Below are 16,201 nucleotides of genomic sequence, written 5' to 3'. Positions count from 1 at the left end.
ATTCATTTGTAATGGGAAGAAAATAAAACCACTAGATGGTGCTAGTGTACATCTGGTCAAATCGAAAATGCTTACCAAGAAACCAACATCGTCCACCATTTGTAATATTTTTATTGATTATTCAGTAAACATTTTTCAAGTGGACTTAAAGTTGGATTACTTGTAGGTAAAATACTGCATTCAACTTAAAGTCAGTTCAGGCTTCTGCTGCTGTGAACAAGTCACTGGAGCTTCAGGTCATCCAGCTGTGCTTTGCACCGAGCAAAAGTCCATGTGGCTTTAATCCAGTACTTGCACGTAGTTTTTAGGAACCAAGGCCCGTTTGCCCCTCAGGTCCCCTAAAAACCATTCATCATCTATGGACTCGAGATTGGTTACAATATCCCCAACCTGTAAAAGAAGAGGAAATGTGGTTTTACATGTAATGAGGAATTTATTGTTTACTCATGTAAGATGGAATCACATCAGTACCCGCAGGGAGAGCTCCTCATCACAGGTTGATGCGAAGCTGTACAGAGCCCTGGCTCTCCCGCCTCCAGCAGCTCCATTCTCCTGGTTATTAAACGGCTGCTGGCCTGTAAAGGGCAAGATTTGAAGGAACACTTGCAAATCAGATCTCATTGAGCATGATCCTATACTCTTGTTTCTTGAACTTTTAGAACAGTGTATTTAGTGGATGCATGTGATAAACAGTGAAGCTTTGGGGGCAAACATTGCTTCTCACTGTGTCATGCTACAGAGCAGCATGACATAAAAAGCGAGGTCTTTGTCCATCTTCTCACACCTGATTTTCTCTACCAAAAACGCACAGTATAAAAACACGGGCGTTTCAAAACGAAACTCTTCAGCTCAAATGTTAATGACATCACACCTGTGGTGCTTTCCGCATAATTCCTGGGGAAGAGGCCCTCCCTGCCGTTGAGCCTGCCACAGCTCCACTCAGCATCCATGTGCTTGGTGACGAGGATACAGTCGCCCTGTTGAAAGGACAGCTCTTCCTCTGTCCTCCCTGCATAATCATACAGAGCCACCACCCACTCCACGTCAGAGTGAGACGCCTACAAAAAAAAGAGCAAAATACACAAATGTTCAGTGCACCTGCGGAAAACTTAACTATAACAAAACTATTATATATTTTGCTCAAAACACAGGGTCAAATTGCATGACCAACATTGTCTGGATTTATTATCGTGCTTGTGTTGGTTACCTGAGCAGGTTTGCCAGCCTCAGGGTGCATGCTTGGAGAAGCGGCAGCCATCCCTGTGTGAACAAAATTAAATCAAGGAACAAACAGAAAATTCTGTGGCCACATTTTGTGACAGTCCTCAATAATGTATTGGTGTGCTATTAATAATTCAATATTGCTGCCATTGAGGAGACTGGTGTCAGCCTTTTTGTATTATTTCTTTTACTGAGCAGGAGTTTGCATTATTCATGTGAATGCTTTGCTTTAACTTTTCAACTTTTTTCTTCAATTTATAGTATTTAAAGCACAGGTGTCGAACTCCAGGCCTTGAGGGCCAGTGTCCTGCAGGTTTTAGATGCGTCCTTGATCCAACACAGCTGATTTAAATGGCTAAATTACCTCCTCAACATGTCTTGAAGTTCTCCAGAGGCCTGGTAATGAACTAATCATTTGATTCAGGTGTGTTGACCCAGGGTGAGATCTAAAACCTGCAGGACACCGGGCCCTCAAGGCCTGGAGTTCGACACCCCTGATTTAAAAAGTATTTGTAGGACAACAATGCACTACTCGTAACCTCTGATCTGTAATTCTAAACTCCTGTCTATGGCTGGGCTTTTGTAAACAATTACTTAATTAAAGTCAAACACAAGTGCAAATTCTTGACATGCCACAGAGAGTATGTACCAGCCAGCATGAAGTAAAGACGCTCATAAAAGCTCTTCAGTGAAAGATACAAAACGTCGGCATGTTGTAGTGTGGATATTCACACAGATAAATGTATGCATGTACAGTTTAAAAGTCAGCACATAGTGAGCGTCTGAGTGTCTTCAGAAAATCTTACCGGGCAGTGCGACCTTCTTACTGGGTTTCTGACTCGGGGGTGGAGGCAGATCTTCAATGACGTCTACAAAGTTAAGGGGGAAGATGCCAGTGTGGCCGCCGATCTGTCCCCGTGCCCAGTCCTGTCCCATATACTCCTTCAGCTGGATCACATCACCCTCAGAGAACGACAGCTCATCACTGTGCTCCCCTTCAAAGTCGAACCTCGCCATACACCTGGGACCACTTTAAGGGTATATTAAACATCCAGTTAGCCCATCATGCTGGTTTGTAAAGGCTGATCCAAACATTTTATGCTGCAAAGACAGTACCTGACTTTTGCGGGTGTTGGTGGCGGCTTTGGTTTCCTTTCTGGGAGGGGTTTTGGTGAATCCAACTAATCAAAAAGAAAACAAAAGTTAAAAGCATTTGCCTTGCTTTTTGATTGTCACTAAATAGGTGAAGAATGCACTGAAACCTACCAGGACTTTGACATGATTGATGGGAAAGAAACCAGTAGATCCCCTACAGGTGCCCCTGTACCACTCGCTGTCCACCTTCTCCACCATGGTCACAATATCTCCCGCTCTCAGACTCAGCTCTCCGGGGCCCTCTGAGGACCAAACACTTCACAATCAATCATTCAGTGCAAACAATCAAATACAACAAATACATCTACACTTACAGGCCACTTCATTAGGTACACCCGTTCAACTGTTTGTTAATGCTGATGGCTGATCAGCTGATCACATGGTGGTAACCCAGTGAATTTAAGTATATAGACATGGTCATGCTTAAGTTTAAAGCATGGCACACTGGCACACTTTGGGCCCCTTAGTGCCATCAAAGATATTTGATGGTTTCTTGAATGTGAATTAGTTCACTGTACTCAAATGACCTCCACCTGTGATATGTGGTATAGCAGGAGTTCTGCATCGTGGATGTGCAAATCTGCAGTTGTCTATCAGGAATGTTTCCGGCACCGTGTTGAATCTATGCCATGAATAATTAATACAGGCCAAACTGGTACTAGCAAGGTGTACCCAATAAAGTGGCCATCAGTGTCTATGATTCTTTTCAGACAATATGCATTTTATCAGCAGGAGAGGTTGTTGTTTAGAGTGTTCACTGTAGCACGGACACAAAGAGGCCAGCAGAAATAAGAAACTATTTGTTATTTAGGGAGCATTAGAGGTAGATCTAGGCGTGGTTGTCAATTTTGGACTGACCTCCTTTCTATTGCATTTCTTTTCTGGAAAACAAGCTAGTCTTGGTCAAAGTTAACGCTAATTCTTACTAGTTAGCCCCCATTATCTTGTGCCATATAAACCATCACCTCCTGACTTCACCAGAAAGAATTGTCTCCAAAGATTAAAAGAAAAAAAAAAAAATGCATATGCATATGCATTTCTAAATTTAGTGGGAGGCCCTTGGGTTAGCCCCCTGTCTACAGAGATTACACTATACTAACCTCCCTCCCCTCTTGACTGGAAACCTATAATTGTATTTGTCCTCTTAATTAAAATGCCACAACAAATCCAGACAAAGAACAGCCTGAAATGTCAAAAATATTCTATTAAACAGTTATTCAAGAAACCGATGCTTCACCTGGATCGAAGTCATGTACGACCTGCACCTTTAGCCCAGTTTGGTCAGAATCCTGCACAAAAAGGAACAAAGACTTTAAAGTATAACACATCAGGACAGACTGGTAACAACAGCATCAACGGATCAGGTGGCAAAAAACATTCACTGACTCATAATAAAAGGCTGAGTCACCTGTGGTGAAGATTCATCCGAGGAAAGGGGAGTTATAATCTTCATGCAGGACTTGTGGACTTTTCCTCTAGTTTGTCCAACTTGGCACTCCAATTCATTGTGATTAATTTCTCTGAGCAGCAGCAGCACTTCGTTTTTCTATTGAAAGGCCAACAGTACACAAAGGACTTAATGATGTGCTTAACAATGATGAGCTGCAGGCCACATATGTGCTGGTAAAACTAGTTTGGTCACCTGGAATGACAGCTCTCTTGAACTACTCCCTTTGTAGTCAAAGCTTGCAATCCCATGGGGAAGCTGCAACTAGTAGGAGAAAGAAAAAAATAATATTATCAAGCCCTCACTAAGCCGTTGTAGAAACAAGCCTGGAGTTTTTATGCATGCAGTCTCTCACAGTGTATTTGTTGTAGAGGCGGTGGCCTGGGTTGGGCCTTGGGGGTAAGACGAGTTCTTTCCTGTGGGGCTTCTCTGGCTGGAGTTTAGGTGAAGCGTCCCATGACAGCGACTGAGAGCGACCTGTGGCTTTGAAGCTTTGGGGAGGCCTTCCCGGGGCTATTTTGGCAGCAGGTGGGCGAGGTGGGAGGCTTTTGTTCACACTTGGCTTCCTGAAGTGCAAAATTGTGCACAACTTGAGCGGGACATACTCAAAGTGTCCTACAGTTTGATATCTGATTGTTTTCCCCCCTGCACTTACCGAGGTGGCAGAGATGGCATTGGCATAGCACTGAAAGGCTCCTGGAAAAAGAATCAGGGCAAAAGATGTGAAGCACAACTAGCTGAAGCTCAACAGCAGGCAGCGGGTTTAGGAGGCAAGAGTTTCATCAGAAGATGCACTTTAATGAGGTTTAAGGCTTTCCTGTGATCCAAATCATACCTGGAGGGACAAGCTGGACTGCAGGCTTTTTTTGTGGTTCATTGAGTTGTTTAGTGAGCCCACGGGGTTCTGAATTGGAAGAGGAGGAGGATCATCCCAGGAGGAATCTGACATTAAAAAAAAAGGCATACTGAGCAGCAGTGCTTCATGTGTACAGGATAAATAAAGTGAAGGTAGGTAAGAGTTCAGTGCGCAGTTACCACATGCTGCATACATGTCAGATAAACACATCAGTGTTTTGACATAAATCAAACATCAGTCAATCGCTTAAGGCTTACTGAACCTACCTGAACTGGTTTTGCTGGGGACCCTGATGGTGGTTGGTCGTTTCGGCAGGCTTGGCACGGTGACGGAGCCTCCATTGATGTTAGAGTTACGCGGCGGTTTAAATGGCATCGGATCTGAGCAATGAGACACCTCATGAGTGTACAGCTTTGCTTTTGTGTTGCACCAACCTAACTCAGGACCTCCGGTGTACATTAATGTCATAAAAGTCAAGCAGAACGTTGTTGTTATTTGCAATCGAGATGAGAAGAGCTTAAGGTTTACTTAAAGGGAGCATTTGGCATTGTAGGAAATAAGGCTGGGGGGGAAACTGTGCATTCGCATTTCTTAGCCATTCCTCCAGTCACTACATAGTTTTGTGCAGCATCTCTGACCACGATGTAACCAAACAACCATTCATTAGGTTTCTTTAAATGTCAAATATCTGCCAGTGACACCAATCAAAGATTCTGCTCTCTTTTCTCAGCTTCTTATGGTTGTCACTTAAACACCAGTAAGATCTTTGCAGGCAAGATAACCTTCTTAACCACAATTTATAGGATTTCTTCTTACATTAATAAAGTCAAATAAAGGATTTTTATATGAAAGCAGATTGAAAAACCCAAAACAAAACAGTAGGTCGATTAACACAGAAACTGGAGATGAAAAACGTAAACACGTGCTTTTGGAGCAGTGCATTTTATTTGCACTTACTTATTGGAGTCTCCACATACTCTTTCTCTCTGACCACGGAGGCCGAGTTGTGGTTGTTTATATTCAGATTGGGTTTGAGTGGTTCCTTCACCGGAGGTATAGGTGGAAAAGGTGAATATTCAGGTGGAAAAGGTGAAGATTCTTCCTCATACACCTGACTGATTCTGGTCAGCGGAGAGCGTGATATTTGTGACATTGCCCCCTTGCTGTGTAAAGCCTCCAGTTCCTCCCTTATTGATAGACCTGCGGGTTTCTCAGGAGGCTGAGGTCTGGGGGCTGTCATAGCGTTTTTAAAGATGTTTGCCCCCGATATGTTTTGACTGTCATCGTCTATACTCGGGGTAAACGGAGGTTTGAGAGCTACAAAAGGTTTAGCAGCAACCGGAGGTCTAATGGATGGCTTCCTGGCAGGAAGCTGCGGTTTGCTAGATTCATTCCCATTTCCGTCCTCGCCGGTAGCCTGGCTCTCAAAGGCCTGGATCGTGGCCCGGATGCTACGTTGATTGTTGCTGCCGCTCATCTCGTCAGGAGCATCTTCACTTTGCGAGGATTCGTCGGCTTGATCAGTGATGCCACCGCCCTGCTCGCACTCGTTATCTGCACCGAAAACCTCCAACAACTCCTTTAAATACTTATTTGAGTGGAACTCCTGGTTATCAGATTGAATATCCCCAAAACTTTCACAGATTTCAACCAAAGTCTGAACTTTAGCCTCCTCTTCGGGTGCTTGCTTAAGGGATTTCGTGCGAGGGCGTGGAACGGGACGTTGGCTGCGATTGGAGTTTGAAGGTGAAAGAGTGGCGTCACCAGGTTCAGGGGCAACAGAAGGATGGTTTACGGGAATGTTCCAGTGGACAGTTACAGATCGGACGCACGTGTGCGTGGAGTCTTGCTGTCGAAGTTGCTTTCCATCAGAGCCAGGATCACTTTGGTCCTCAGCGTTTGTGAGCGCTGCAGTATTTGTCACAACCTTCTCTGCTGCTTTTCTGTCTGCTTGTTTCGGCAGCAAGGGCCTGGGTGGCTTTTGTGGCTTTGTACCTGGAAACATGAAGAACCACGGTGTTTAGAGTCAAACCTGCTATGAATGCTCAGCAGACAGTAACGATCCTTTTATGCCTCACCAGCAGGTCTTTTCTCCGCTAACGGTGGAGTGTCACCACGCTGTGTGACGGCAGCGGTAGGGTCAGCCTGTGTGGCGCTTGTGGCTGTGCAGCTGCTCCGGCGGGGGGCTGGAGTGGGCTTTACAGTGTGTTCCTCCCCAGTCTTCTCTTTGATCACCTGGTCATTGGATGGTGGGAGTGGAGTCATTAAAAGAGAGATTTTCCCACATTTTCTCAGTTGCTATGACATTTCTGTGTCGTGTATCTAGAATAACAGAATTATTGAACTTTCTACTATTGTTATTATGACTCTTTTCATTAGGCATGCTTTCATAGGTTGATCCAGGCATGTTTGGACCCAACATTTGAACCTTTCAGTCAAAGCATTTGAGTCTGCGTGCCTGTGTTGTTGTTTGTTTGTTTTTTTAAATAGGTAACACTGAGACACTGTGGCTCAGGTCAAACCTACCTGGGACACAGAGCCTGGCTGAGGAGGAGGGGAAACCACCGAGGATCCTGTGAACCAGGTGTTACTTGTCAGAGGCTCTGCTGCTACAAAAGTGATCTGTGGTCGCCTGGAAGACAAATCGCCATAGCACCATGAGGACCCCCCCTCCATGAAACCACCCCCCCGACAAAAACACATCTACACACCCACTTCTCATTTATCTTTAATGCAGTTTATTTACTGATGATTACTTTTTAGATTCGTTAGCAAAAGCACAGTTCTCTGAACCACATGGCACAAATCAGATATTTGGTTTCATTAAGCTTTTAAGAAGCAAACAATACAGGCGAGATGTAAAGAGTAGGAGGATGGGAACATTTTACTGTACCTCCTGTCTCTTTTGTTGCTCTGAGAGTTTGTTCTCGCTAAAGGAAGAAAGAAAAAAAAAGTAACATGAACTTTGTCACCATTGCACTGTAAGATGTCTGTTCAAGTTAATCATACTACAGATATATTTCTCTCTTAAAAAAAAAAAGCCTGCTGACTCATTACACTTCCACATGAAAAACGTGTGAAGAAACACACCGTAAAAGGCTCTAAACGCTTCTCAGAAGGCCGGTTTAGGCAAACTTACTTCGTTTGATAGCAGCTCGTATTGAGGAGAGAGGTCCTGGACTGAAAAGAGCAGAACAAGAGTCTTGTTTATCATCAACAGCAGGGTCATACTTTTGCAGTGACACCATGGTTAAACAGAAATCTCGTCACTCTTCATTTTAACAATCCTTGCAGTGTAACTCCATGCAGCTCCTCCTTATTGTTGATGATCCAAAAATAGATTGACAATAAGGCAGAGATGAATTGCTTAAATATTTTATAGATGTAAATGATAAAAATGTAAGCCGGCAGATGGCAGACTATATTGGATTATTATGGTTAAGGGAAGAGTAAGGTGGTTTACATCAGGTAAAAAGACAAAAATATTTTATACAAGCAGAAAAAAAAATGTGCTGAAATACATTGAAATAAGTTCTTAGAAATTTCTTAGAGTCCAGAGTTAATTATGCAATTCACATTTCTTAGACTGGGCTGTCTGAAACGAGTCATTTCATTTCCTTACTTCTGATTGGCTACCTCTCTCAAACGGACGGTTTAAGCAGCAGGTGGGCAGCAATTCTGCTTAAATACAGACTTATTTGCCTCAGACAGCAGCATTAAATGACATCATAGAGATCCAACAGTAGGAAAAAAAAACACTGCTGGATGCAAGTGCTACTTCTCAGCCTCCAATAGACAGTACACACCATGGTATCAAAGTCAATGTCGCCTTGAGTTATTAGATTCAAAAGGTATTCGGAATACTTGACCTCTGACCTTGAGGTCAAGGCCACTGGGATTCAAACTTGTCGGAGATTTTCAGTAGATGAAAATCCAAGGTGACTTCCTTCTTGAGTTATCGCATTCACAAGATTTTCAGAAAACTTGACCTCTGACTTTGACATTGTGATCAAAGTCACTGGGATTCAAAATTGTCCACTTATGATATCCTGCTGGTATCTTACTCCATCAGTATTTTACAGCTGAGGGGTAAAAACTGTCTGAATCCAAATGTTCAGCACAGGTTGAAGCTTTTAAAAACACTGACCACATTTATGAAACTTTATATGCTTAAAAAAATGCATCCACTTTTACAACCACACACAAATAAAAGGCAAAGAATAATAAGTTTCCGCCTTATAGGACAAGAGTAGTATCCCAACAAACACCGTTCATTAATCTGTTTGAACACATCGGGCTAACAAAACCAGGAATCCCAATAAACAGGACAATTTCCTCTTTTGTAACTCTTTTACAAAATACAGGAGGCGAATGTATTGACATCTTCCGTTTGTTTCACTTTCAAACATTCTTTCCTTTTGATCGCAGCACTCTTTGTGCTGGTTGAAAACTATAGAGGTTGAACTAACGTGACAGGGAATTTTCCCTGCTCGTTAAGACCCGAGTCCTGGATCTAAACTATCTGACAAAGGCCCAACAATCCTCCTTTCCTTGTGCTGGGCGGTTAATTTAATTGACTGCTTGAGTTGGAACCACATGGACTTAATAGGTCACAAACAAATCCACGATGCATGAAAGCTTTAAATAACTGGACAGATTTTCAGCTCTACACACATTTGTCTTCTTAACATGTGTAAACACCAAGTGAAAAAAGCAGCACGGTGTCTACTCGTCATTGTGTTGACCTCCTGTCTGTCAGCGAGGATAGATCACCGCATTGTTTGGTCCATTCACAACCTCACCATCAGCATATCTGGCTGTTAAAGGGGACAGAGCCCTGCTTCCAGCTACAGCTGAAGTTTGGTGAAACTGAACAGCTGTAGCTGGATCGAACATACAAAACTTCAGCTCGGCATGAAATCAAATACCTGGAATGCAAATGTTCTTGGTTCTTGGTTCTTTCAGCACCATCTGCAGAGGAAAACAGAGAGAAACAGGTTTTATAAGTGACAATGAATGACGTATGAGAAAAGTTAGATGTATCATGATTGATCATTTTTAGTGCAGTGACTGAGATACTACAGGTCAAGTAACCAGAAGCAATGGCTGCTTTCACTGAATCCAGAAACAAGCTATGTTAACATGACCTTCTGATCGATCATGTGCAATTAACTTAAATCTTTCTGAAAAAACTTGTTATAATGATTGTTATGAAATTTCAACCTTATACGTCAAAATCTTTTTTCAAGAGATATATTTTTGAAAAATGGTCCATTGGCTCACTACCAGCATGAGTCAGTGTTTGGACATGAATATTTCAAACATTACTAAAGATAAAAGCCTGAGAATTTCACTGGCCTTTCTTATCATCAAAAGGAATCAGGATCTAAAATTTAGTACAGATACATCAAAAAATGTCTTAGTATTGGTCAGTTAAAATATTAAAAAAAATAAATAAATAAATGAAGCGGTTGTGTAAAGTCACATTTGAGCGCTTACTTAGAAAAAAGCTTCACAAATCAAAAGACAACCAGTGATAATTTCTGAATGGTACAAAGTTGAATTTTACAATGATGCAATTAAACCTGTAGAATACTTTAAGTTCAATACTTAGTCACAACTATGATATAAATGTTATTATCAGATAGTCCTTTGGGTAGAGTAGGTCTTGAAAATGAAAAAATATGCATATAATCAACAAAATTAGTTTCTCTTTTATAATTAGAGTACCATCTGGAAACGATCTACTGATATTTTTGTGGTACAACTTGTTATACTTGCTCAATCTAACTTGAAGTTTGAATGAAAATGGCACTTTCTTCGTTTTTGTAACCAGAAATTTGACATTGAAAAGGATTCTGCACATTTTATTTTGTATTATTGCAAAATACAACTATATTCATTCAGAAATCTTTTACAATATCAGTTTAAAAACAAACAAACAGAAAAAAAAACAACCCAAACTTTTACTGTGAGTTCAAATACAAGACGTCACAGGACTGCTTGATTATTTTTCTTCAAATTTTAACTAGTCAATAATTGGACATTTTTAGACGTTGCTCTCCCAAGTTACAGATCCTTATTGACTCTGATGGCAAGGAAGGTCAGAGAAAATCTCATCTTTAATAGCCTTTCAGTCATCCATATGTAAACATTGAAGTTTGGGGAAAAAAAGTATTTGATAGATAAAATTTCACAGCAACGATTAAATAAAAATAAAATCTGTAAGCGAATCAGAGACGGTTGAGCCGTAGGTGCAGGTTCATTTGAGATAGAATGATCTTTCTAAAACATGAGCTGGTCCTACTGGTAAAGCAACTTACTGAGGATCAGAATGAGGATAAAAATGCACAAAAGAAGCAGCAGGTGAAGATGGGAGTTTTTAAAAAGGCAACTAAATATGACATCACGGTCCACGCCAAAGGTCTGAGCCATTGTTTTATAAGACACAAACCCCAGACTCTCCCACTGCTTCCAGACAGTGCTGTGTGAACTAGAAATACAAGAACTGAAACCATACCAGCAGGGTGGACAGAAACATGTTGATGAACCAGTTTGGCTAAAATGAACTGGTTTCCTTCAGGAAGCACCATAAACATACGTATAGTTATTTCCTGGACTAATGTGGTCCATGACCTGATCTCTAGGTTTTTACAAACCTAAAGCAGATTTCCAGCATTTATCAGCACAAGCTAAAGAGTAAATTCAGTCATTTAAACTAAAGTCATTTGTCCTTGAAGTTTAATGAAGGCAAGCAGGCAGAGACAGAGGAGGCATTGTTTTTAATGCCTCAAACCTGACGCCCTGACCTAGTTGTTCATGACACGCACCTGTCACACCTGTTACTTGTTATCTGTTTAAGCTATAGTGCTGCTTCCTCAATTTACGCAGCATGTGAGAACACAGCTTCTGTACTTTCACTTGATGACACAGACATTTTTAAGTGGCTACATGATGACACTTTTACACTTAATAAAATGTCAACACTTCATAACAGAAGTCACATAAGTGACACAAAAGCACACCTGCCTGGTCATCTGTATCACTAGAAGTGACACCATGTGCTGACAGCCTTACCTGAGAGAAATTAAAGGAAAAGACATGAAGCGTTCAGCATCCAAAAGGTTATTTCCAATCAATATTTTCTCTCCTGGTCCACCGAGCGTCCCTCTGAACGTGCCAGTGAAGCTGAAGCAAGCAGTCGCACACCCACAGGCAAGAGCAAAAAAAAAAGAGGGACGGCCGATAATGTCTCAGTGTTTACTCGGCCAATCTGATGAAGTGGAATGTGGTCAATCAGGAAGTGGAGGTTTTCAGTGTAACACTGCACCATATTAATCTTTTACTTGTGAAGTCACAGAAATGTTCACGCGACTCTGTCATCCATACTGTAGGTGACGCGGGTCTACAGCCGTTAAATAATGAACTTCAGCAGCTTTGAATTTACATTTACTCTCTCACCAGGTCAGCATTTATTTCAGGCTTAAACAGTTAACTGTTATATTTCCAGTGCAATATAGAACCTGGCTCTTGAGTATTTGCTTAAAATGTTGAATTAACTAAAGGATTTTAAAAAGAAAATTAAAAATATGATGATAAATGGAAGATCTATTTTAAAAAAAAAACAACGATTTCTCAGAGCACCTGAAGAGCACTCATTCAAAGCACTTCAAATATGAGTCCTTGAGTAAATCCAAGTAAGCTAAATGGACTGGTACTTATATATTGCACCTTTCTACTCAGGTGAGCACTCAAAGCACTTTCTACTACTAATCTCATTCATCCAGTCATACGCACACTCATTCAGCACTTTTATCTATGCCTAAGTACTTTCTAGCGTTCACACCCTCACACAGATTTATCATGTGGCAACTCAGGGCAGCTGGAGGAGTCAGGATGAGTTCACTGATCTTCTGATTGATAGACCTGCTGGTCTACTAGCTGAGCAACCAAAAACCCATAGCTCTAATATGAAGATAAAGTAACCAGCAGTGCTGTGTGATACTGCATGATTTGGCATTGATCTGATATCAAGTCAATGCAGGGCCCGTATTGCCAATACTGATATGAAAATTTCTTTATATATTGTAAAACTGGGCTTTTCTGGAGACCTGGAATGTAAATGTGCCTTTTCTCTAGAGCACAGTCAGCTTCTGCTGTTTAAATCTCTTATAGGCTATAAATAAAATAGACATGACAGTCAAAACTAAAAGATTCAGATATTTTCTGAGTTTGCAGGTTTGAGATGTGTTTTTTCATTTTTTTAAATACAAATCGTTGGGCTTTGTTTCTATCTTAGAGGATAGAAACAAAGTATCTGGTTACACTTTAAGTAATCATGTAAGCCAGCTGTTTGTGTTCACAGATTCAGGCTTATAGGAATGCAAACGGTACATGTTTTCAAGTTCTTTGAAAGAAAAAGTGAGTTTGAAATATCTGAAAGGTACCAAAGTGAATCCATTTCTCTGTCTGTTGGTGTGAAAAAGAAAGTGATGCAGGCTGATACATTTCGCATGGTTTAAAGTATAAACTCTAAAGCTGAATGCACTTCTAAATGTACTGAATGTAGTTCTGGTTTAATGGATGTCAAAAACCTCCCTATTAGTCATAATTGGCCTCTGCACCAATAACAGCACTGCGGTTTTGTCTTGGTTAAGCTCACCTGTGCGTGAGACGTTAGGCATGAATACCTCACACACACAGAGGTGTGACAAATTAACTGAAACTCTTAACTGATCATGCCTCCCCGTCGCACAAAGATGGACTGATTGTCAAACAACGTGAATCATATGAGTCGCCAGATCTCAGTCCAACAGAATGGCTGTGGGAAGTTTGAGACAGACAGAGCTCTCCGCTATCATGTTCAAAACTTCAAATAAGGGAATGAATGAATTAGGTTTCATCCCTCTAGTAGAACTGCAGTGATATAGGGAATCAACAAGGCATAAATGAGATTTTTCCAGAGTCCTGTGGAGGTTTTGCAAAGTGAACACTGATTTTTGATCCCACCATAACCAGCAGCAAATGCCAGAAACGACAGATTATATCAGCTGGTGAAGGCACACTAGTTTGAATAAGCTTCAGGCAATCTTGTACCATACTTAAACATCATGAAGGTGACTTCAGGCCAAGAACTACCTCATTGTGGTAGGTGAAGAGAACAACAGCAATTAAGCTTATAAAGAGATAACATTTATTTTAAGCAGAATTGGGTTCAGCTTATTCTAAATCAGTCCCTATTTCCCGTGTGGCACCCTGGGAAAATGGATTGACCACACATGCATCAGATGGCTGTTAAGGTATATTGATAAGGGCCAAAGTGGAAGAATAACCAACACACTGACCAATGAAGCAACAGGATCATCCCAAATAGAGAAACTGAAACATGTGTTGCACCTGTGTGTAACAATAGAGGCTTTCTTTAAGAGAATTATTTACCATTAGAGATTCACTGACATCAGAAAGCAGCTAAAGTCAGCAGGAAAGGTTTCCCCTTCACAGCCATACTCTCCCTCGAACACATGCTGACGTTACTCAGCACAAGTGGCAGCAGTCACAGAGCAGCTGGTGAAACGAGCACCAAATGGAGAACAATCTGCCTTCAAGTGTCACGCTTCACCAGCATGAGTTAAGAGAGCAGTCAGTTCGATAAGCAAATTTGCTCCCTATCCTGTACAGGTCATCAAGAACATGCTGAAGCACCTTTGGGAGGGAAAAGATTCTAAAGTGTGACTAAGGTCAAAATCCAGGAAGTGCTGCTGCTAACTGTTGAAAACACATTTGCCTTCACTCTAAAAACAAGAGAGCTTAAAGCTGCCAAATGACGATGTCACGAGTGAATAACACAATGTCAGCAGCAGTGTCCGGGAAGATTAGATGGTGTCGATGCAAATGAGTGATTCACAGTGCAAACTTCCCGAAGTAGTATCTGAAGTGGGTCAGACGATTTTCTGTTATTATCACAAGTTCTGTCAATTACATACCACAACGTGTTCATCACACAGCAGCCTGCCTGTTCAGACACTGACAGGAATTTCCATGCAAACAGCTGGTGGAGTCAGGTTGTGGTATGAGAGGGTCTGACACTGCTGGGTTTGACATGGGGTGGGGTTGCTTGCTAGAAAAAACAAAGATTACTTGGGGTAAAACTATCTTGGTACTTAACTGTTGTGGGCAAGCCGGGGCTAAAATGAAGAGCAGCAAATTATGAGTACAGAAGCGGGTGGGAATTTTCTATAATCACAAACTGGATGATTAAAATCCACAGGGCTGTGTGATTATAAGAAACGGAGAAACTGATGTAAATGGCACTTCAGTCAGAGCGTTATTAAATAAAGTAATGGTTTGCTTCCACGCAGAAAATCAGAGCATTACAACAGCCTGCTGCTACTGTGTTCAGATTTCTGAAGCAACATCAAAACATAGTTATTAAAAATCCTTCTGCATTTGCCCAAATTAACCCTAACACCGGTCTCTCAATCCTGCCAGATGGCAAGATCCTGCAGGTCCAAGAGAGGTTTGCACACCTTTTATACATTTCTAGGATTTCTAGGGATCATTCCTCTCTCTCAGTTTCTGTGTTTATATTAGAATAAAACGCTGACTCCTGAATTGTGAGCTTTAAGCAACAGGTTTTATGAATGGAGCATCGTCCCCCGCTTAGCAATGAAGATTTTTCACATTATTTGCTGTTCACATTGCGTTTCTACATGATTTCGTCAATGTTGCAAGTGTTCACACTTGAACCAAGATTCAGCTTTTTCCTAAAAAACGCGCTCTGCAGATAAATCAAAGCCTGATACACCACCATACCCGATGCCTGGCTTGTGCGCTCCCCTTCGTTCTCCTCCTCCTCCTCACGCCTGGATTCTGCCATATTGGTATGAAACGATGTGGAAATTTAAAAAACAGATAAAAAAAAAAGAAAAAAAAAGTTAGATCTTGTGAGCAGCTGGCCACTCAGTCATCTGTGAGCATAACACGACGACGCAGTCGGATGTTGTCCTGTCCACTAGAAGTTTCACCGAGTCCTGCCCCGCTGTGGACAGACAGAGGTGACGACATCCAGTGACCGGACCCCCCGGCAGGAGTCGTTACTGTCGATGTTTGTACGCGGCTTTTTTTTTAAAAAACATTATTATTTTATGTCTAATATCTACGTTTATATTGATAAATACCGAGCCGTCAACAGTAATCTTTAGCCTTTATTCTGACTTCATATCACTAATGATAGATACGTGTCGCATTTACGGGTCAACAAGTCAACAATATGATCAATTAGAAAAAGAAAAAAGAGGAAAAAAAGAAAAAGAAAAAACCCTGAAAAAACAAACAAACAAAACTTCAGATGATAAAATAGATACCACCACAACAACTTCATCCAAGGCTCTTGTTGATGGATCCCTCCTCCTTGGATATTTTGTATTGCTGAGACAGATTTTTATTTTTTCGTTTCAAATTTGTATAAATCTTTATTTAGAAAATGTCACCGTCAACCAATGAGATTGATGTAAGCTGAAAGT

At 41.3% G+C, this 16,201-nt stretch overlaps 1 protein-coding gene across 2 annotated transcripts; it reads right to left on the bottom strand.

The window, feature by feature from the left end:
- Nucleotides 1-99: 99 nt before the first annotated feature.
- Nucleotides 100-15,729, bottom strand: sh3d19 (SH3 domain containing 19). 2 transcript variants are annotated; one of them, XM_086295380.1, is made up of 21 exons: nt 15,492-15,729; nt 9,608-9,650; nt 7,819-7,859; nt 7,573-7,609; nt 7,206-7,311; nt 6,758-6,914; nt 5,637-6,674; nt 4,946-5,059; nt 4,659-4,765; nt 4,479-4,519; nt 4,179-4,389; nt 4,019-4,087; nt 3,785-3,922; nt 3,614-3,665; nt 2,488-2,618; nt 2,338-2,402; nt 2,028-2,251; nt 1,208-1,260; nt 872-1,058; nt 472-575; nt 100-390 (listed from the first exon to the last, which is right to left on the bottom strand). In XM_086295380.1, the coding sequence occupies exons 1-21, from the start codon at nt 15,553-15,555 to the stop codon at nt 280-282; spliced, it is 3,093 nt and encodes a 1,030-aa protein (XP_086151506.1). In that variant the 5' UTR covers nt 15,556-15,729; the 3' UTR covers nt 100-279. The 2 variants fall into 2 exon arrangements, with proteins under 2 accessions (XP_086151506.1, XP_086151505.1); XM_086295379.1 differs by lacking the exon at nt 15,492-15,729 and adding an exon at nt 11,200-11,339.
- Between the last annotated feature and the right edge of the window lie 472 nt (nt 15,730-16,201).

Source organism: Aulonocara sp. 'chitande type north' Nkhata Bay, linkage group LG6 (assembly GCF_057382095.1).
Source record: "Aulonocara sp. 'chitande type north' Nkhata Bay isolate Kocher_YH1m ecotype deep benthic linkage group LG6, A_spYH_male_GT1.1, whole genome shotgun sequence".
Taxonomy (NCBI): Eukaryota; Metazoa; Chordata; class Actinopteri; order Cichliformes; family Cichlidae; genus Aulonocara; species Aulonocara sp. 'chitande type north' Nkhata Bay.
This window is presented reverse-complemented; position numbering and strand designations above follow the sequence as displayed.